Source organism: Anopheles cruzii, chromosome 3 (assembly GCF_943734635.1).
Source record: "Anopheles cruzii chromosome 3, idAnoCruzAS_RS32_06, whole genome shotgun sequence".
Lineage (NCBI taxonomy): Eukaryota > Metazoa > Arthropoda > Insecta > Diptera > Culicidae > Anopheles > Anopheles cruzii.
In genome coordinates, this window is record NC_069145.1 from 16,404,228 (window position 1) to 16,425,026 (window position 20,799).

The window sequence follows — 20,799 nt, forward strand, 5'->3', positions numbered from 1 at the left end:
GAGGTGCGTCGTATTTTTTTGTTTATTTATTGTGTGTGCCTATTTACGTTTTGAATCTTTTTTTACAATAGCACGTTTCTTTCAAGAATCGTCATCACTGTAATCTTTTCGACACACTCAACCATGTTAGGGTTCCGCTATCGCTGGCCGCTTTTATCGGTCTGTGCCATTTACGGAAATATATTTTGAAGACAAAACAATTTCATTGCGACACACTAAAAACAAGATAAAAGCTTGTGCAATATATACAAACTCACAAGCATTTAAAAAGAAGATTATTAGCATTTGCCCCGCCGCTTTAATCAGCTAAACTCTAAAAAAAATTACCATTTCCACAGTCGATTGATTAATTATATGAATCTTTTATTAGCTCTTCGGCAAGGGTCAATGAAAGAATTTTCCGATTAAATTGACAACATTTCCCCGAAATTGAAATAGAAATTAAAATGAGGATAGCTTCAGTGATTGAAAAGAGTGAATCTGCAGCCCCGAAAGAAAAAGCAGCAACAACAGCAAGAGTTACCAATACCCGCACATGCCTCAAGGAACTGAAGGAGATGAATCGGGCATCGGAGGAGGGAGTGAAGCTGAACATGTCCTTTTTGTACGATAAAAATAAGTACAAAAAGGGCAAGAAGCTACTCCCTCTTCTGGCCTACAGTTTCTTCACTGCCGAATTTTTGACGAGTTGTACCTGGACGCAGAAGGAATGGAACGGAATATAACATAAGAGCATGGTTTTCTTATCGTTAAAGCCTAAAGCAACACGTTGCTTAAATTTTTGTCGTAGTTTTATTATTTTAGAATTTTACTTTTTAATATTTGGGATGTCCAAAAACTTTCGATACATACTGTAACTGCCGATGCCGAAAGAAGCTGTCAAATCCAATTCTGACAGCTGTCGTCAAAGCATCATCATCATCATCATCATCAAAGCGTCAGATTCTTTGCTTCACAAAGCAGAAAAAGTTAGTGCGAAACGATTCCCGAAAACAAATAGAAACTCCTACCCGGTGTTCTAGCGTCGCGCGTGTGCCGTTTAAACAGTGTTGATAGCCCACAAAACGGCCACCCGTGTGCGGACAGGGATTTTTGGGTGCGCTTGCTACGAAGCAGTGCTTTGTGGACTTGTTGATCGTCGTTTGCTGGGATGTGTTCCGAATGAGATATCCGGTGATGAATGATCTGTCGATGGCGCACCTTCCGCGACTTACCGAGAATGATCAGTTGTTTGACGAGCTGCTCGATAACATCGTCTACGTCGGCAACCTGCCGAAGGAGACGATGCTGACCGATTTGATCGAGCTGTTTAAGTTTGCCGGTCGTATCGAGCGCGTAGCCTGGTACGGCGAGCACCGAACCGACATCAACACGAAGGTGGCGTTCATCCGGTTTCGAAGTGCGCGCCACGCCACGGAAGCGGCCAAATGGGACCGGGTGCGCTACAAAGACTCGATACTGATTGTGATGCAGATTTTCAAGGACCAATGGTTCGATATGAGCGTATCGATCATTGTGCGAAACATTCGGGATGGTTGGTTACTGCTGCGGCCGGTTTTCTTCCTGTCCACTCATCTATTATCTCTTCCACATGCAGACACTAGCGACTGGCAGCTGTATGAAGCGTTCCGGAGGTTTGGCAAAATCTATGGCGTACTGATACCGACGCACGGCACTGCTTACGTGGGGCTCTACTACGAAGAGGAAACACAGCGTGCACTCGAGATGGATAACAACATGTTTAACGGGAACCGGATGCGCGTAGCTATGCTACGGCGCAATCTGCCCCTGCAACAGATCGACATCTTCGACGTGACGCGTAACGAGGTCCGCCTATTGCGTGATATGCTGCTCGAGGTGGACGAAAAGCTGGAACAGTACTACTCCGCTTACGACGAGGCGTTCAACTATTCGTCCAAAGACTATCGCCGCTGGAGGCGGAAGCGACGTCGCGCGACCCCCCTAATGAGCGAATCGAGCGACTCATCGTCGGAGAGCAGCGTCTCCTCGGTGTCGGCGGTCTCGAACCGCAGCACCGCGGACGCCCGGCGCGCCCAGTCCAGTTCGAACGAGGAAAATCGCTGCCTGGGCATCTTCGGCATGAGTCCGGAAACGACGGAGAATACGTTGATGAAGTTGTTCTCGCGCTACGGTCAGGTGAAGGACATCAAGCTCATCTACGACGGCAAGACGAATGTGTCGCGCGGCTACTCGTTCATCTACTTCAAGCACGCGGGCGATGCCAAACGTGCCCAGCGCAAGCTCAACGGTACCATGCTGGACGGGCGCAAGGTACGCGTGGACTTTAGCCGCAGTAAACCGCACGAGGCTCGGGCGGACCGTCGGAAACGATCACCTCCTCCGGTCGCATCGACCAGTGCCGATCACGATCGCTGTTGCCATCACCGTGACCGCAAGAACCGCAAAAAGCGACGCCTCTGCTACTCCTCGTCGGATTCGGAGTAGGGTTCGGTGGGCTTCGGTAACAGACGCTCCCCGCCCCAGCGGTGATTGCCAACGCGATTTCGCCACTCGAATCCCGATTTCCCGTCGACCGGACCGTCGTATCCGCACGGAACAAACGCGCATGCGAACCCGCGCCGAAAGAGTGTCGACATCTACCATCCCGTGTGTTTTACCATTTATTTTTGTCATGTTTGCCTCATTTGTCCTTTTCTAATTTTAGGAGCGTAATCGCCTTCCGCAACACCACATACGGTGTTGGTACGGGGAAGATGAAAAATTCCGTAACTTTTTATGATTAACCATTTCTGTTCCCGATTGCAAGCCAGTTCTTGTGGAAAACGTCGGAAATCGTTCGAGTTTACCAAGCAACACAAGCAACCATACCCCAATCGGGGACAACTATCAAGAAGGAAGAAGACACATGCACACCGCACGGCGCGCAGTCTCAATCAGTTTCCACATAAGGTCTCTTTATTTCGATGCTTGCCATTTTGTTTGAACTATCCGTTCTTCTCCCGTGCGTTACCCGTGTATCGGCTCGGACAGACAGAGAGACATGGAAAGCGAAAGCGTAGGTAGGATGGTGGCCCCGTGACAAGAATCTCGCGTGTCCGCGTCTGTGCTTTTATTGGGTGTAAATGATGATGGCACAGTAGTCTGTTGATAGCGTAGAGCGGAAAAAATGGGCCGATAGGTATAGGAACTTTACCACGAGCAAACCGGTGGCTTAAACGGGGCTAGCCAAGGAATTTGAGGGACAGTTTTTAAGCAAAGGAATTAAAGAAAGCGCGAAGTAAGTACAAGACCAAATTCGTTATTCGGTATGAGACTGTTAAAATGTGAAAAACACATCGAGTAACTGTGCGCTGACCGCGATCGATCGCGACCATGTACAAACGAGTGATGTACTGTAGATCGAGGTAGTGAGAGACAGTGGAGATCAAAACTAGATTTTTAAGGGTTAGTCCCGAAGTCAAGCGGCAGAGAAAGAAGGAAACTAGAGATGAGGAATTCTTATACATATATATTGTTATGTACATTGCGATTGTTGAAGAAGGCTCCCTTACTCGTGAGAATCGGCCGGCCTGTAGTATCGAATGTCTGGAGACAAGTATTGGAAGTACCTCAAAGGGACGGATGGAAACCGAACAATCAACAGCGTAAACTAGGCAGTAGAGGGTAACTTACGTTGAAGGGCCCGCAAGTGAAGATTAGACAGGGAAAGTTTAACAATCGAATCAATTATAGGCCACGTACGTTCCATATATCGATGTGTTCGTGTATGTGCATGTGTGCGTGTCTGTGCGTGAAACGTTGTGCCTATCTTGTCTACCCTGGCGCCTGACTCGCGCCCACCGTCCGTCCCTCAACATCCCTTGCCAACAGTCCAACATCAACAGAATGTTTTATCAAACAATTTCTCAATTCTTCCGGTCAACCGTTTTTTCAAGTCCATCTTCAACCAGCATGATGTGCCACCGCGGACGCACCGTACGCAGAGACCAGATAGTCACTGCCGTTGGTGGCCGCGGAAGACGAAGAAGCGGCAGCAGCGGCAACGGCGGCCGCCGCCACGGCTGCCCGCTGTAACGACGGATGGTGCAGATGGTGCACTCCGGACGACGAAGAGCCCGTCGTTGACGGTGGTGGTGGTGGCGGTGGATGGTGGCCGTGGTGGTGCTGCTGCTGCACTGCCGCCGCTGCCGACGGTGCCGACGATTGATGATGAAGATGCGCATGATGATGATGATGGTGGGGCTGGTGGTGCTGGTGGTGATGCTGTTGCTGCTGCTGCTGCTGGTGGTGATGGTGATGGTGTTGGTGAGCGGAAGAGTTTCCTGTTAGGGTCGGGTAGAGTTCCGGTGAGCGTCCATCGTGGGTCGGTGTACCGGTCAGTAGCTCCGACATGAAGCCAATGTAGGTGATCGCCAAGCGTAGTGTTTCGATGCGCGATAAACGCTTTTCGTACGCGAACGTTGGCACCTTGCGGCGTAGTTTGTCGAACGCTTCGTTCAGGTTAAACATCCGACGGCGTTCGCGGATGTTCGCCGCACGTCGCTGAGCCATCGAAGCGACTCGGCGGCGTGTCTTTTTCGTCGAACTCGACGAGCCCGAATGGGCGCCACGTGGCGATAGCCGTTGGCTCACGAAGCTCCCTACTTGCTGCCTTGGCCAGATGGCTGTGAAGATATATACCAACAGGAAGAGAGAAGAAAAAAAGAACCCATCGGTGAGAGAAAGAAACATGCATCCGAAATGTTTGAATCCGCCACCAGCACACATGTCCACAGCAATCTGCCACCAATATTCGAATCCAACAATCGTCAAAATCTATCAGCAACCACCGGGGCTGCCGCATCACGGCACAGCCCCTCCATGGCCTACGCGTTTCAATTGCACAACATTCAATATGCCGCAGCCGCTCTACGAGTCAAGGGACGTGTGTTTTCTCAAAAAGTACCAGACGAATTTGAAATGTAAGCATGAATGTAGATGAAATATTCCTATATCTGATTAAAACACTATCTCTAAATGATGGAGGGAACACTAGTGATCGGGTCGCGTTTTTCTTCAATCCGCAAGACGCCAGAAAACGGTGCCATGAACATTGCTCTCAGCGACACGTTTCAATCAAGTACTCGTTGCAAATCTGTTTCGCTCCTCATCCATCAAACCTCGAGCAAAGTTTCAACGAACGTTAAATCTAATTTATCTACAACCAATCCTCTGGTGGCCCAACGCCCAAGAAGGAGCATCCTTTCCACAGTTCCTCCTATCATTGTTCTACCGAATCCGAACGAATATCAATATCGCAATCAGCTACAGAACTCAGGTTGGTATTGAACTAATTATAGTCTTTGTTCATCCCAAGCAGTTCGTAGGTGCCACTAATATGAACTACTTGGCAACAGTGGTTTTACTACTTTACTGAACTTTCAGGTTTTTGGCACAAACTGAGCTTGCCGGGCAAAGGTTCAAATGTTTAAGCCACACAGTTATTAAGGTAAGTGTAGTATCTTTTATCATCCGAAATTCCCCCATTTCAGCTTGCTTAGATTTTACTAACACAACGGGGGAAAACATCTCATAATGAAAAGCACTGATTTTTTGGCAATTACAATGCAGTTTGGCCAACCACGCCACTGCACCGATGGGCGGTTCGACCCTTGTGTGTTATGGAACATAACACATAAGAATTTGATTAACCTTAAGCAACAATCGTTAATAACCGCCAGAAATGCTGCACTTCAGCAGCTTTTAATGGACAAATGTCGGCAATCTGTTGACAATGTATCCAATCCAAGAATATCCAATGAGCCAGAAGTCGTGTATGAAATGCATAAATCGTTGTGATGCGGAATAAAATGATGATATAAACAGTTTGTTGAACAGTTTGGGCGGATTGAAAAGGGTTTGTGGCAGAGATATTCACTGTATATTCTTCTACTTTCCCGGTTTGGTCTTGATTTCTTTCGCCCAACAACTTTAATACAATGAACATGGCCTTTATTTTCAGAAACCTTGATAAACGACTGCTAACCAGCTTTTTACGAACATTTTTGGCAATATCACTGTTATTTTTACCACTAAAATTCATACTTTTAACCGTCTAACTGGTTTTATCGGTTAGCATTGAATATGTCAACCTTTTTGTGATTTTACAAGCTGCGAAACAATACATTTGTTCGTTTGTTTCGGATTCGTCATCACGCGCATCTGCATTTTGAATATCAAAACGTTCAAAATCACGTTATTACTTACAAATAACTAATCTACTCTAGGCGCTGCAACACCAAGCAAAATGTAGACATTATTTGTGAAAAAATGAAAACTTCAAACTTTGAACATAAAATTACCTTGATTTGTTTCGCTCAAATTCACCAATGGCTCCAAATACTTAGGTACCAGCACAAGAAATTTAAAAAAGCCATAATTTTGCTTCTAGAACCTTAAAGTAACATTCAACACTCCAAAAGAGTTTGTTTCGTTAGCCAGTGTATAACTTGTCTACAATATGCCCTGTATGAAACATATTAAATGATCGTAAATAGCATTTCCAGCCACTCGGTAACACATTTTCAATTCCAAATAGTATATCACCAAACACTCGTTCCATTCCTTTAGTGATTCACGAAAATTGGTACAATCTTTTAAACAACATGACATTTTAAACAACTACACATTTCACTGGTTACTGCCACTGGCGTCAAACTTACCCAAATCTGCACACGGGAATCCGGCCATCAGCTCGGGATAGTGGACCATCGGCGAAGGATTCTCTTGACCCCAGATGGGCGTGAACGGAGCGACGTCCGGTGGGAACGGTGGCTCCATTGTGGAATTCTGTAGGCGACCAGATGTCCTTTCGCTATCCGACGGTAGGTCGTCAAAAGGAGTTCCTCTGCTTGGGCCACCGTTTAGTTTCCGATTCCGATCAACTTTGAAGCGATTTTCACTTCTCCATCATCCTTTAACTATGTTTCTAGCGATTTTTTCGAGCGTTTTCACCAATTGCACTCTGGCTGCTAAAGCTTCGCTGGAAACCGCAGCCACTCGGGTCGAGCGTTCCGATGTGGCCACTCTTTTTGGCGTGGCCGATGATATCCTTTCAGCACTTTACAGTCCCAGATGCCACCGCAAGCCGCGGTGGGTGAACCGCTCCGTACGAGTGATGCTGTCCGACTGAACCTGCCAGTCTCTGTGCCAAATTTAATATGCCACGACGAAGGCGGAAACGATCCCCGGGGCCGGAGTCGGGAGGTTGCATTATTTTTAATATCCTTGCATCTGTGCGCTGTCGCATCCTTTCCGGTGGCCGGGCTCGGCGAACCCAGTGCCGCCCGGGCCGGGAAAACCCCTCGGCGCCATTGGTAGCAGCTTGCGCGAATGGCACTTCCCACTTCCACCCTACAAAGCACCGGCAATCCTGGGCGAATATCCTGAGTGGCGGGGATGGAACCCGGATGAAATATGATGGCTCACCGAGGGCACCGCTCGCTCGTTTGCTGGGTAAAGAAAACCCGAGGAAATGTGCGAAGAAAACCAACTATTCTACTACAAAAATGTGCCCGAAAAGTCGGTTAGTAAGAATTTTGTGCTTTTTCTGATTCTTCCACAGCATAGGGCGGCATAGAAGGTTCTAATGGAAGCGATGATGGCGTTTTTCTTGGTTGAAAAATATATAAAGATTGTGCGGGGCCATTGGCCATAGTGTTGCTCCTGTGTTCGGACGAGCTCTCCTGTTCGATATTGGTTTTTACAAAGCTCCTTTTATGCAAACGGCCCCATCAAGTGAACGGCAATAATCACGATGGAAACTTTTCCGATATTTTCCCCAAAGTGCTGCGAAGGTGAACAAAAGGTGAGTCAAACTTATGCTTCGAAAACACGGTTTACAAATTATCGATTGAACTTACATTTCACGAATAAAATCATACTTAAACAAAACTTGGAAAGCATACAGATTATTTTAATCATGTTTATTAGTTAACCTTTGGTATCCTCAGAAAGAAAGTTTTAGTAACTTTAGTATCAAAAGGTTCCCTGTATGGCTTAAATAACTGTTCTGAAGTAAAGAAGTTTTTGGGAATGTTATTCTTACCCGATGCAAATCTTATCATTCAGCCTGGTACCAGCTTGCGCCTCCATTGGATAGCGATTCAACAAGCGAACGGCAGCCAAAACGAGTCCTTTCCCCCGAGTCCTTGCTGTAATGGCACTCCGGCCGACTCCGCCCATCGCCGGGTAACAGATTTCGGCGACCAATGGCGAAAAACATGTTGCCACAGTCAGGAGCAGGCGTCGGCACCAGACGACCCCGAATGGCGCACCGCCGAATGCTGCAGAGCCAACTGTGGCGCGCCGTATGGTGGTGTGCGTCCTAGAATGTCCTGGCAGTAACGGCTGCGTACTTCGTTGCACCATCACAGTTGGCGTCGTCGGTGGTTCCTGTTTTTCAGCAGAGAGAAAATCGATGCCCGAACCCAAAATTGGACTACCGAACCAGCATTAGACGGCCATTGGATTGAAAATTTAATCCAATTCTAGGTGTTGGCAGTCTGGTAATTTGTCCTAATGCTTTAACCATTGTCACTAAGCACTGATGGCGCTGCGTAATTTCTACGATGCTTTATGTCCCTTAAATGGGTCTTTTATGAAACAACTCCTGGTTCCCGTAGGAAAATGAACAGAATCCTTTTACGAAGAGCCGATGCCGACAAAATGGCTTAGAATGCTCATTTTTCAGTTCTTGCAACAGAAAAGAATGCCGCTTTGGCATTTTCTTCTAATTTTTCAGACTTACTACATTTCATATACGGGTGGGACATTGAACTGTGAACTGTCAGCTATTTCCTTTGGCTGATTACGTACCATGGCGATGGAAAGTGGCTTCAAAAATACCTGGTTGGCCGATCACAACCCTCCTGTCGGAACAACCAACTATTACTATTATGTAAAATTTTGATTGCTGGCAGAGAGAAAGAAATTTCAGTTCAGTTGAACAAATTCCTACTATTAGCATTTCTCTCGTTTCGCTAGCTAAAGTACTGTCGAGTAAAAACCCAATGATGTTGATTTTCGTATCAGAATAATTATCTATAATCTCTTCTCCACAATGAACCAATGTTTACCTCAAACAACAGCGCTTAGACATCACAATACGAATTAAAGGCAGGTTAATCGTGCCTCTCTCCCAATTGTGGTCAAAGCCTGTCCCTCGGGGCCAATTGGTTTCTACTTGTTAAAAATTTAAATCGCTCCTTTAAAATTAAAGGGGAGGAACTGAAAACAGAAGGCAAACGCGCGCCCATTTAGCACCCTCGTCACACGCAGGAAGCGCCGCAGTTTCTGGCAAGCAAAAATCGACCGGATTGACCGTAGCTCTCGTCGTCCGTCGATCACGCTGTCTGTCATTACACCCTTACGACTCCGCGGATTTAGCACGAAACACACACCTAAACTCCCCTCCGGGATGTTTTTACCGCAGCAATTAGACACAGATTTGTCATCGGAATGACACTTTATTAATATCTACGCTCACCCTTCCACCGGTCGGGGCATGGAAAGGGCAGGCCCGGGTGTGATGTTCCGGCACCGTCGGAACCGGGATAAGCTGTACTCGTTTGTCCTGCTCTCTACAGCCTGCCGCTCCCCCGGTAGGGTGTCGAGTAGCATGGCCAACAAACAAACAGCTTCCTTCGGGACGACCCAAGGCTCGTCCTCTCGAAAGTCACCAAAAGTTAATCCTACGGTCCGGTCGGCTGGGTTCGCGTGTTGGTCCACACCTGACAGTGATCCTTTAATATCCTGTACGAGGGACGGCTTTTTCCGGCCCGCGCTTGCTGCGGAACGGTTCCGGCTTGACGAGGCGTTGAATTGAATCATATTATTTTAATAAAAACGCTCTGCCATCATAAGTCATATTTAATTTTCGCCTGTGGCCTCCGGGGGCAATAGGACTAATTTGCGATGCTTGTTTCACGCCTCGTTTTCGTGTCGGGAATTGCATCAGATGTTGGCTCCGAAGTCGGTTTTGCCTACTGTCGGCGGTGGGAGCCTGGCACATATGTGTCCTGTGTAAGGTCAGGTGGCGTTTTTCACAAAACATTTAGCGCACGGTGCTTTGGTGATTTGGGTCACGTTATCGAGGCTTCAGAAGGGCTCTAAACAGGTTGATTTCCGTACCGTTGTTATTAGAATCAGGATCAATTAGAAGCATTTTCTAAGATTTTCTCTTTGTACTTAGTGGTGCAATAATGGGGTTCAACTTCAAAAACATTAGGTTTATTCAATTTTTTTGTTAACGTTTTTGATAGTTTTGATCAAGCATAAAAGAATATGCTCATTCTGCTCTATATTTTCGGGGCTGATTTTCTTTCATAATTTTAAAACACAAGAGAGTTATGAAGAGTTGCAGATTTTATTTAAAAATCATGGGCCATCCACAGACTGATCTAGATGTAAAACATGAACCACAAGAAACAAACACCATTATCGTTTACACATTTTCCCATTAGTTCTCTGGAATTTTCGGAGGTTCGAGTTTCCCAGACCATGCTTTTTCTTTCATCATTTCGCAACCGCACGTCGGCCGGGCGTGGAAAACACATTAAAACAAACTCGTGCTTACTCTTTGTCGTCATCCAGCTCTTTAATTCATCATTTTTTTTGTTTTCATTCTGTTAATGTGTACGTTACGAAACTATATTCTCCCGCAGTCCAGTACATATTTCAAGCTACATCAACGCATGCCTTTGCAACAAACTATTTGCCTGTCCCTCTCCACCGATTCCTGGCCTTTTAACAACTAGTCTTACGCTAAATATACACGGGACAGAAGATTCCTCTGTCGGTTTTTTGCATGTGTATGTGTAAGAGTGTTTTCAGTGTATTTTCGGGAAGAGTCGTTCTCCAACTCTTTCGGGTGTAGTTACGCACTAATATATAATCATAACTTTGCACACACGCGCTCGTTTTTGTGTAATATGCTGTGTTTAAATTCATACATTGTTGTATTTACTTGCTTTACTTCTGCTACGCTAGGCTAGCGCGCTATGGCTGCCAGTCGCTACGTTTGGGAAAAAAAATATTTCGACTGAAACTAGCCGGTGCGTTTATTAAGACGAACCTTTACGCACGGTCCCTGCTCTATCAGGCGGACAGGAGGTCAATCAACGATAAGCATAACATTTTCTGCTACCATTTCTCTTATCATTCCCCTTTGACGACTGGTTGACACGTGCTTCTTAACGCGGCCATCGGCGCCGTGCTGTTGTCTGTGTAATTCTATTTGAAAACGAAATCAGAAATACGTTTTTCTTAACCAAGCGCTAAAGCGTATCGAAATTTTTAGAAAACCAAATAAAACAAACACTCCCGAACACTGCTGTTTTCTGTCTCCGTTTGATGTGTTATACACACAAAGAATACGTACAATGAACGAAATATTGCTATCTTTACAAAGGACCGGGCGGGCTCAATCAAACGTTTTGAAATGATGGCGAATGGGGACTACCACAGACCAAACTAGTAAACTAAGTGTATGGTTTTAACGAAACACGTTCACGGGGGGAGCTATGGTTTGTTTTTTCTTGGTGGAGGGGTTCAGAGCAACAACAACAAGGGTGGTCCAATTGTCCAGATTGTTGCGACGAATTCCCTCATCTCTGGAGATCACTGAGCAATTTAAACTCGGAAAGCGAAGAACACTGCGGAGATATGCTGGGAAATGTTTGACCAACAGTAACTTAAAACTACGAATCTGCTTTGGAGAGCGTCCCATGGTACGTCTCCGATGGTTGGTAATAAAATGCAGGAAGAAGCTACCAACACAGAGTGGTCAATAGAGTGAACAAGTGTTGGTGAACTGAGAAATACAAATTCTGCATACGATGCATAAAATAAGCGCGCGCACGAATAGGTGATGAAAAAGGGAAGAGCAACAATAAATGCACTACATGTTAAAGGTCCCCTAGTTCGAACTTCCCAACCGACAAGTAAAAGTTATAGTTAACACAGCAACCTTAACCTGGAGCGTGACAACTTATCGCTTAAGACAAACCTATAAACCGCCCCAAAGGGTTCTTGCATTAAGTAGCAAGAAAGAAGAAAACACACTCCCAATAGCATCCAGCGCACTCTGGGCACACAGTTTGTTGCGCCGGAGAAGATCAAAGTGCCCTGTGCTTGTGCTCACCAAACGACATGGTTCGAATCTTGTGTAGCAAGTCGAGTTTTTGGTTCACCTCGTGCAAAAGGAGCCCCATCGTGTGCTCTTCTCTAGCAGTAAACTAGTAGACGTATCATATTTTTTCGTTAAAGCATTAAATTTGACCTTTTTTATGAACGACGTTTAACCGTAAGTGTAGGCCGATTGTTGCTGGCGGGGGGATCGATGGTTGAGTGGCTTCCAATTAAAATGTTAAACATCTTCACCTCGCGCGTGTGTGTGTGTGTGTGTATTTATAGTGAGATAATGGCAAATTGGTACCGAACCCCTGTGCTACAGTAAGCAAGGGCTCGGGTTTAAATTTGTCCAGAACGGAACGTGGCGATTTCCATGCGCCACAACACACCGCAAAAGTCCGTTAGGTAAAGCTATCATCTGGATTATGGCTTCAGTTTTTTTTTTCGTTTTCTCGTTCTCTCCCAGTCGTCCTATTGCCGGTCCCTGTTCAGGTGGTCAGCATTGCTGTGCCTCTATAATCATCGTGCCGCCGCGTATTTCGTGGAAACTATTTTGAGCGTACGAAGACTATGGGGTTAGGGACTAATCAAAGTAACCGAGTTCGATGAAAAAAAAAGAATAAACCTCTTATGCAGGAGCGAAAAAGAACTATAACCTAAGCGTTACGTTTGAACCCAAATCCTTTCCATCTCTCCGTCTGCGGTAATAAACCAAATTAAACGCTCGTAAAGGCAACGGACGAAAGCTGCTGGTGCCTAGGTGCCTAGAGTCTGCCGCTGCCGGGCGCGGCTCCGATACTACGGTTCGGGGCTCGGGGCCGATCGTACCACTCCGGGTCGTTCGGATCGTCCTCTTCGACGAACAGTGACTCGCCCGTGTCCGTTTCTTCGTCGTCCAGCGGATCGTCATCGTCGAGCATCGGTTTCTCCGTCGGTGGCACGATTTCGTAGCGTAGCGACGCGTCGCGATTGTTCAGCAGGCGCTCCATGATGCGCTGGTTTTCGGTGCGCTTGGCCAGCATCAGGTCTTCGTCGTCGAAATCGTCCAGGTCGGTTTCGACGGCCGACATCGTGGTCGAGGTGCAGGAAGCGTTCGAACTGAACGGATTTTGGCTGCCCAACCCGAGACTGGCCGGGGCCAAATCGATGCTGGATTTCAGCACGAGCAGCACATTGTTGTTCGGATGGCGTGGTCGGCGCAGTGGCAGACCGTCGCGCCCCGTCAGCTTGCCGATACACTCCTCGACCAGTGCGATGTGATCGCTCGGCATCGATCTTAGCATTTCATCGTAGATGTCGTCTGTCAACGGGAACTGCAGCGATTCGTACGGCGACACGAGCTGAACGGGGGTAAATGAATCAATTAGAATTAATTCGTGACAATGAACGAATCTTCTCCTACACAATTACCTCGCGCGTGTCCGGCGGGGTGTTACCACCTCCGGTGTGGGCTTGCTGTTGCTCCTCGCGCTTCGAAGACACCGTTCTGCGGCGTTCCTTTTTGCTGAGACTTTTGTTGAAAGCTACGAAAGGAAGGAAGTTCGATGGTTAGACGCACGACTAAGGCGCACGTTAGACATTCCCTGTACGTACCGTTGATAACGTTTGCCTCCGAGAGAACTTGCCCATCCTGTGGCGTAAGCGGCGTTGACGGGCATGCCGGCGACGACTGAAAAGTATAGAAAAGGGGCACAAATTAGCACTTTGTGTACTCGGTTCCCCGTCCGTGCTGCCGCTCGTGGCAACGTACATCGTGCTCCACCATCGGAGTCGGTGGTGCCGGGGACGTGGGATCGGGAGTGTTGGGACCACTCTGAGACCCGGCTCGGCTCTCCGTGCGCCGATTGGCACGCGGTCGACTCCACGGGAACTTGAGGAACGTTTGGAACTTTTTGCGCTCCTCTTGCAGCGCTCGGTCGTGCTTCAGGTGGATCGCCTCCTCGGAAATGTCCTCCTCGTCCTGTGCCGGCATCACGATCAGCTGCTGCTGCTGACTTTCGACGCAGCTCGGTCCCGGTTGCGGCGTGTCGCCGTAATCTTCCTTCTTGATGACGCTGAAAGGCAGCATCGTGGAGGAGGACGACGACGACGACGTACCGGCGGCCACGGTCGGTTTCGTACCGTTCGGTGGATGAATTGGCTCAACTTTAACCGGTTTGATGTCCACCAGCACCAGCTCGTCGCCGCTGGTCAGCGTCGCACCGCCGGTTTCGCTCGCAGTCACGGTGGTCGTTGAGGAGGGTGACACCGAACCCCGAGGGTGGGCTGTCGGCGGTGAACCGGTCTGCAGCATCACTGTTTCCTCCGCTTCGAGCTGTTCTTCTGTCGCAGCATCTTCCTCATCCTGCACGATGCGCCATCTACAAAGGATCAAGAAATTCAATCAAAACACTGCCACCAATGCGTCCCCCCCCGATGCGTACTTTGGTATCGCTATGTCCTTGTACTGCGGCAACGACACCCTGGTAGTGGCCGCCATACTGAGCGGAATAACAATATTGTCGATGTCGTACGAAGTGCGATGCCGCCTGGAAGAAGTGAGACAACGAAACGAAACGTTAGACCACCGAGCCCCTCTTGGACCGCCGCCGTGCGGTGATTCGTGTCACCTTTCGTTACGATGATGATTTGGTGTTGGCGATGAGTTCTTGCTACGGCCGGTACTGGCCGCCCCATCCGGGAGCTGTCCCTCGGTGCACTCCAAGCAGTGGGACGATTTTCGCGATTTGCTCGATCGCTGCTTGTTGTTTTGAGGGCCACCATTCGGGCCACCGCTACCGCCACAATCGCCCGTTGCGTGGTGGTGGTGGCAGCACGACGATTTGCGGCTATTCGGTTGTATCACATCCCGCCGGGACTTGGATTTCTTCGATCCTGTTCAAACGATGGGATGATGGAATTGAGTGGCGTGTGCTTTGTGGGTCAGTTGTTACACGGGGACACTTACTATTGTTGCCATCGGGCAAGGAGGAGCGTTCGTTGTTCTTGTACTTGTTGCTGCTGCCGCTTACGCCGTGCTTCCGTTTGCCATCCGAACCGATGTAGCGTTTGCCGTGCGACGACAGTTCGCCCTCGTCGCCGGACGAAAGGAACGGTGCGGCGGCGTTGTTGCGAGCGTGCTCACCCGGTGGTGACCGCCAGCGGTGCTGCTGTCCGCCCGAAGATTTGTACGAAGAGCTGCCCCCCGTCGCCGACGAGGTGCCGGCAGTAGAAGCTTTGGTCGAAGCGGTCGGGCCGCGTATCATACGGTTCTGCATCTCCGGTACCCGCATGATCGCTTCCAAGTGCATCGAATGGGAAATTTCTACAAAGAAACCGACGAAATGTTGTTAAAACGCATCATTTGTGGCGCACCCCCCAAGACCGCATGACACATAGCCCCGCGCCGTTGTTATTCATCGTACTATTATCGATCTCAAACGTATATGGGTTCCAACGGGAAGGCACTGTGTAATTACACGGTGCACAACAGCGCCACACAGTTTAAGCTCAGTGTGTCCTTGCATGCCTCTCCAAAGCAGTGCGCCACGAAAAACGGGAGCGGAACCTCGGCTCGTTGCCAATTCCGGAAACAAACCGAAACGCGGCCGAGCCTTTGTTTGGAGCCTTTGTTTGGATCCGTTGTGGGGTGGGGGCGACAAGTGCTTCGGTGAGCGGTGTTATCTGGGACCTGGCTGGCTGCCGCTTGAAGGACTCTTCTGGTGGGGGTTGGTTGCACCCTTTGCTGCTGCGCATGTGCGCGCTTCCTTCCACAAACGTGCATTTTCTCATTACGGAAGGAACGTGGCGCCGAGAGGGGCCGGCCAAACGACAGCGAAAGCGAGACGAAAAACGAGGAACACAGTCCGTCGTCGTGACGTGTGGTGCAGGCAATGAACATTTTTGCGCGGGAAAAATAGTTCACATCGCAGCAGGCCCGCCGCGAAGCAACCAACCAACCCCCCTCTCGTAAGTAGTGCGTGGCTCGTCGCGCGACCAAAGTGTGCGTGTGTGCTCACTCGCTCTCTCGCCTACTCTGTTCCTGCTGTTGGGTTTGCTGGGTGGTGGGTTTGGTTGCACGAGAGCGCAACCATTTTCACGGGTGAGCGATCGCAGCAACATCATACTCACACTACACTCGGCTGGTTGGTGGTTCCGTCGCTCGCTCGGTGCAATGCAATACACACAAAACAACATGTTTGTTCGCCGCCAGATGGGCGCATTACGACAAAAGCGGGACGCAAGAGTAAGTGGACAAACACTTGCCGTGTTGTACAGAGACATGTGTGATTTGGGTCCAACGATGATTAAGCGATTGGCGTTTGAGCCATTCTCACTCTCTAGGGAGTCGCGAACGCCAGACCTCCCAAGCAAGCCATGACGTATTACGGATTATCAAACCCACACACAATCAGGGTCGTTGGTGGGTCTTCTCTTTATGGGGGGCCGCCCGTGCTACGGAAGATCAATTGAATGACTCCGCGCTCAGACGTGTGCGAAAAGGGGTTTTGTGTTTGTTAATAGCACACCGTTGGCAACTTTTCGAGAGTGCATGACGCGAGAGAAAACCTATTACAACCTCTGGATTGTTGATTAATTACTCGACCTCACTCACGCAGCGTGTCCACTTCCAGTTCAATACGTATGGGTAGGCGCGGCATATCGAAACCCGAGTTGCCATATTGTCCGACACGCAGCACGCGGGGGTTAATCTACTTACCTCCGGGGAAACTTAGCACAGGATGGTACGAGGAATCAAGCAAGGCCACCCGTTCGGCGAACGGCATCGTGGCGGGCGGATCACGTGGTGCCGTCGGATCGGATCGTCCCGTACAGAGGGCACACGGTTGCAGTGGCCACTGGCAACCACACTTGATGTTGCTGTAAGGAACGAGAGGGAAAGTGAGCCACCGGGCGTCCGTCAGGGTGTGCAACCGAAATCTCGAGAGCAATGATCCCTCTCTTACCTTGGCCGTGCCGCTCGCTTCGATATGATGTGCAGATTCGGTGTCTGCATCAGCTTCCGCTTGCGGAACTTTGAGCGGTTGTAGGGCCGGGTGCGCGAACAACTCGGAATGGCTTCCTCTTCGTCCGTCGCACCGAGCTCGCTGTTCAGCAGCGGTTTGCTGCTGCCGGGAAGCAGGCCACGGTAGCCGTTTAGCGACTGCGGCTGCTGGGCGTCATCACCACCGATGCTGCTGCTCCCGTCTTGGACCAGGGCAAACTCTTCCAGCGTGATGGGGCCCTTGTTGTAGCGAATTTTCATCAACAACTCATTGTGCTGCCGAATGCGGTACTCCAGATCGGCGACCCGGGCCACGAGCCAGGTCCAACGGCTTGCCACGGCTGCGCGATCCTTCGACCACTTCCATAAAGCACGTTTCCGGCTGCGTAAGAAAGAAGTTGGGTTGATGTTAGTGGATGAAAAATGGACCAAAACAACGTGATGGAGCTAAAAACATGGATTATACATCGACGAGCGATGTCTACATTGGAGGGTGCGCGATTTATGAATCCCAATAACTCATAAATACTGGGAGGCATTGGGAGGATTGTTGTTTACGGCCGCGCGCCTTGAACGCGAGAGGAAAAATCTCTCTGCGTGTGGCTTTTCCCGGTGCGAGCGTAAGAGTGAAAGCGGCCATTCCATTTTCAAGGGCACCCACACAACGGTTCCGGTCGGACCTGGAATGTACAGTGGGCCCGCCCGGGTGTGCTGAAAAGAGAGGGAGAGAGCCTCAAACGCCCTCGACGAAAAGATGGATATCACGATACAACGAACGGAATCAAATTTCTGCACATTCCGTGTTAATACGTCCGAAGGCGCTGTGGGCAACTTAAAACGGAGAGGATATCGTTACGATCGTTTACTCCATTCCGATTCGATCGTAGAGGTGCAAGAGGTAATCCTTTCCGGTGTCTGATGTGGCATGTCCATTCTGTTCATTACGAACAGCCGGAGCGCTTAATATTTTATGTGCGCCGTCGTGTATCATCAGCGTACGCGAGAGACACAACCGCGAGAGGTCCGCGGTGAGAGCCACATTTTGTTTGAAAACAGTCGTCAGAAGAAGTGTCGTCATCGACAAAAGAGAGGGCCATTCCGGAGTCACAAATAACAATCCGCTTCTCTCGGGCGATGTTTTTGCTTAGAGGTCTCGTTTTAGCTAAACTCCCTACCGGATGCTCGATGGATCCATTCCACGAACGGAATCACATCTGTCGATGCTACACAAGAGTCTTTTTAAAAATCTGTTGCTTGCCGGAACTCGATGCTCGATAGTAATCAGCGATCCCTTCTTATCGGTGCTGGGGATGTTAATAAAAACTCAAAACGTTCTGGCATCAGGTGATAGTACTTACATCGGAAGCGTTTGCTGTGACATGTTGCTGTATGGTACCGATTCGTCGGCCGAGTCACCACCGGAACTGCTGAGCGTTGCGTCGGAGTCGAGGGTCATCTGCACCTGGCGCAGGCCGGAGTGCAGCAGACCCGCCGTCTGCTCCAGTTCCAGCGCCGAACTCTTCTCGAACAGTGGAATCGTGTTGGAAATGTTCGCGTAACTCGGTGGACGCTCCCCGGCCGCAGTCCCGCGGCCAACCATCTCCCCCGAGGCGTGGTTTACGCCGTGAAAGTAGCGGGTGTGCAGCACGCGTTTGCTTTGCGCCGAGCAGATCGTGCTCGAGATTCCCTCCAGCCGCTTGGTGAACGTTTTGAGCGCATTGGCCGAGATTGGTTTCAGTTTTTCCGGCTGCTGCTCCACCAGCGGCGGTGGCGCCTGGTACGGTATGATCTCAGGCCACTGCTGCTGCTGACCACCGTCACCGCCGCCGGTTGACGTCGTGGCATGGCCAGAAGCACCGCCAGCAGCCGCACTGCTGTGCAGCTGACCTTTCGCGTACTCCTTCTCGCGCTTCTTCCAGTAGCGCTGGGCGTACTCGAACGTTCCGGCCACCTCCTCGCTGATGTGCTGGCCCATGTACCGAGCGCACAGCTTGCTCAGCCGGCGGATCAGAAAATCGCACTTCCGCTGCATCTGCGTCTGGCGCTTGATGATGTCCGCCCGCAGCTCGGACCGCTCACGATCCTTGTTAGGCGAAGCGGCGGACTGGCCACTACCGTCCGGACCGTCGCACAGGTTCGCTACGTCGACGTCGCTGAACAGCAGCAGACCACTGGTGTCGAAGCTCTTCAGGACCTGCAGCAGATCGATGTCGGCCGTCGACAGATCGTGGATCATTTGGTCCATTTCGGCGTTCTCCTTGAGGTAGTCCTTTTGCAACCCGCCTGCCTCACTACCGGCCGTGGTCCCGATGGATGACTGGGACAGCTCCTGTGCCGGAACGTTCATCATTTCCTGCTGCAGTTGCTGTGGCTGCTGGTCCGACTCCGACACCGGTGGCTGCAAAATAGTCGTCGGCATGCTGGTGATGGTGCTGGTGGTGGCGTTGGTCATCGGCACACCGGTTACGGTGCCCTTATTCAAACCATCAACGGCAGCAGTGGTCACCGTGCAGTTTCCCAAACCCGGCATACCGACCCCGATCGTGGCATCCTGGTGGAGCTGCTCCAGCGCTAACTCGATCAGATCGCGGCTAGGGTCGGGAAGGATCTTCAGCGTTTGGTGTTCACCATTGTTGGTGCTGTTGTTGTTCTGTATGTCATCGACCGTGGTGCTGCTCCCGAGAGTGGTGGTTCCGGACTGCTCATTACTGGTGGTGGCCGTTTCCTGCACTTCTCTGAAGGAGGAGGTCGCTGCGGCGTGATGTTCTGCGGATAGACCACCGCCACCATCGAGCGCTGCCGGTTGTTGGTCCGAGGACTGTGTGGTCCGTTCCTCTTCGTAGGCAACGGCAGCATCCGACGAAGCGATGGTGGTATCGATGGTCGTGGTCGTGGTGGTGCTGCTGCTCGTCCGGGGCGAGGCGCCCGAGGCCGCCGAGGAGGACAGTTTGCTTTGGCTCAATGGCTCCGTAAGAGCGGGGGCCATCTCTTCCACTGCATCGGATCGGAGAGTCTTCGTTGGCACCGACGTTGCGACCGCTAGGCCCATTCACCGGTACGCACCGCCGCGGACCCGCGCAAACAAATCGCGGACTTTGAAGGTCGGAAACGATCAACGACTTTCCGCGAGGTTTTTAGCAGTCTAACCGTTTGAAGTGTGTTCCGTCTCTCCTCCTCCTTCAGCGGACCTATTGTAGAGCGGATCGACAACGGATTCTGGTGGTAGACGGAAGAAACGGAGAAAATTACAAGTTAATTAATGTTTTCGTTCATGGTATACAATTATATCGATTAATAACATTTCATTCAATCGCCAATGATTGAAAAAAACATGTTGAACGTGAGCATTCCACGGAATGACAAGATCAAACATGTTGTCTCGCCCATAATAATTTAGCGCCGCTATTCAGCGCAATCCATCAGAGAGTGCGGTGTGAGACCAGCATCGCGCGCGGCGACGGAGAGACAAAGCAAGCGGTGCTCGCGTAAGCACATAAATGCACTCACACCAGCAAACGCGAAGCTCACGGCCATGTGAGAAACCCGCTCAAGTGGCGGCGTTCACCGGCATTCGCCTATTACGAACACACGCACACTGTCGCACGCCAGGACCATGGAAAAGGCAGACGAACCTCGCTCTCTCCGTGCCGTGGGCTGATGCT

The 20,799-nt window shown here is 49.9% G+C and overlaps 3 protein-coding genes across 3 annotated transcripts; 1 reads left to right on the plus strand and 2 right to left on the minus strand.

The window, feature by feature from the left end:
- Positions 1-1,176: 1,176 nt before the first annotated feature.
- On the plus strand, positions 1,177-2,466 carry LOC128274136 (nucleolin-like). Its single transcript, XM_053012242.1, has 2 exons — positions 1,177-1,534; positions 1,598-2,466. The coding sequence occupies exons 1-2, from the start codon at positions 1,177-1,179 to the stop codon at positions 2,464-2,466; spliced, it is 1,227 nt and encodes a 408-aa protein (XP_052868202.1).
- A 1,458-nt stretch (positions 2,467-3,924) lies between these two features.
- LOC128269940 (protein Fer3) lies at positions 3,925-6,801 on the minus strand. Its single transcript, XM_053007344.1, has 2 exons — positions 6,684-6,801; positions 3,925-4,646 (listed from the first exon to the last, which is right to left on the minus strand). Exons 1-2 carry the CDS (start codon positions 6,799-6,801, stop codon positions 3,925-3,927), a joined length of 840 nt encoding a protein of 279 aa, XP_052863304.1.
- Positions 6,802-12,917: 6,116 nt separating this feature from the next.
- Positions 12,918-20,138, minus strand: LOC128269941 (uncharacterized). Its single transcript, XM_053007345.1, has 10 exons — positions 18,496-20,138; positions 17,100-17,519; positions 16,853-17,013; positions 15,101-15,457; positions 14,763-15,027; positions 14,577-14,681; positions 13,904-14,513; positions 13,747-13,822; positions 13,564-13,676; positions 12,918-13,493 (listed from the first exon to the last, which is right to left on the minus strand). The coding sequence occupies exons 1-10, from the start codon at positions 20,121-20,123 to the stop codon at positions 12,918-12,920; spliced, it is 4,311 nt and encodes a 1,436-aa protein (XP_052863305.1). The 5' UTR covers positions 20,124-20,138.
- Positions 20,139-20,799: the final 661 nt, after the last annotated feature.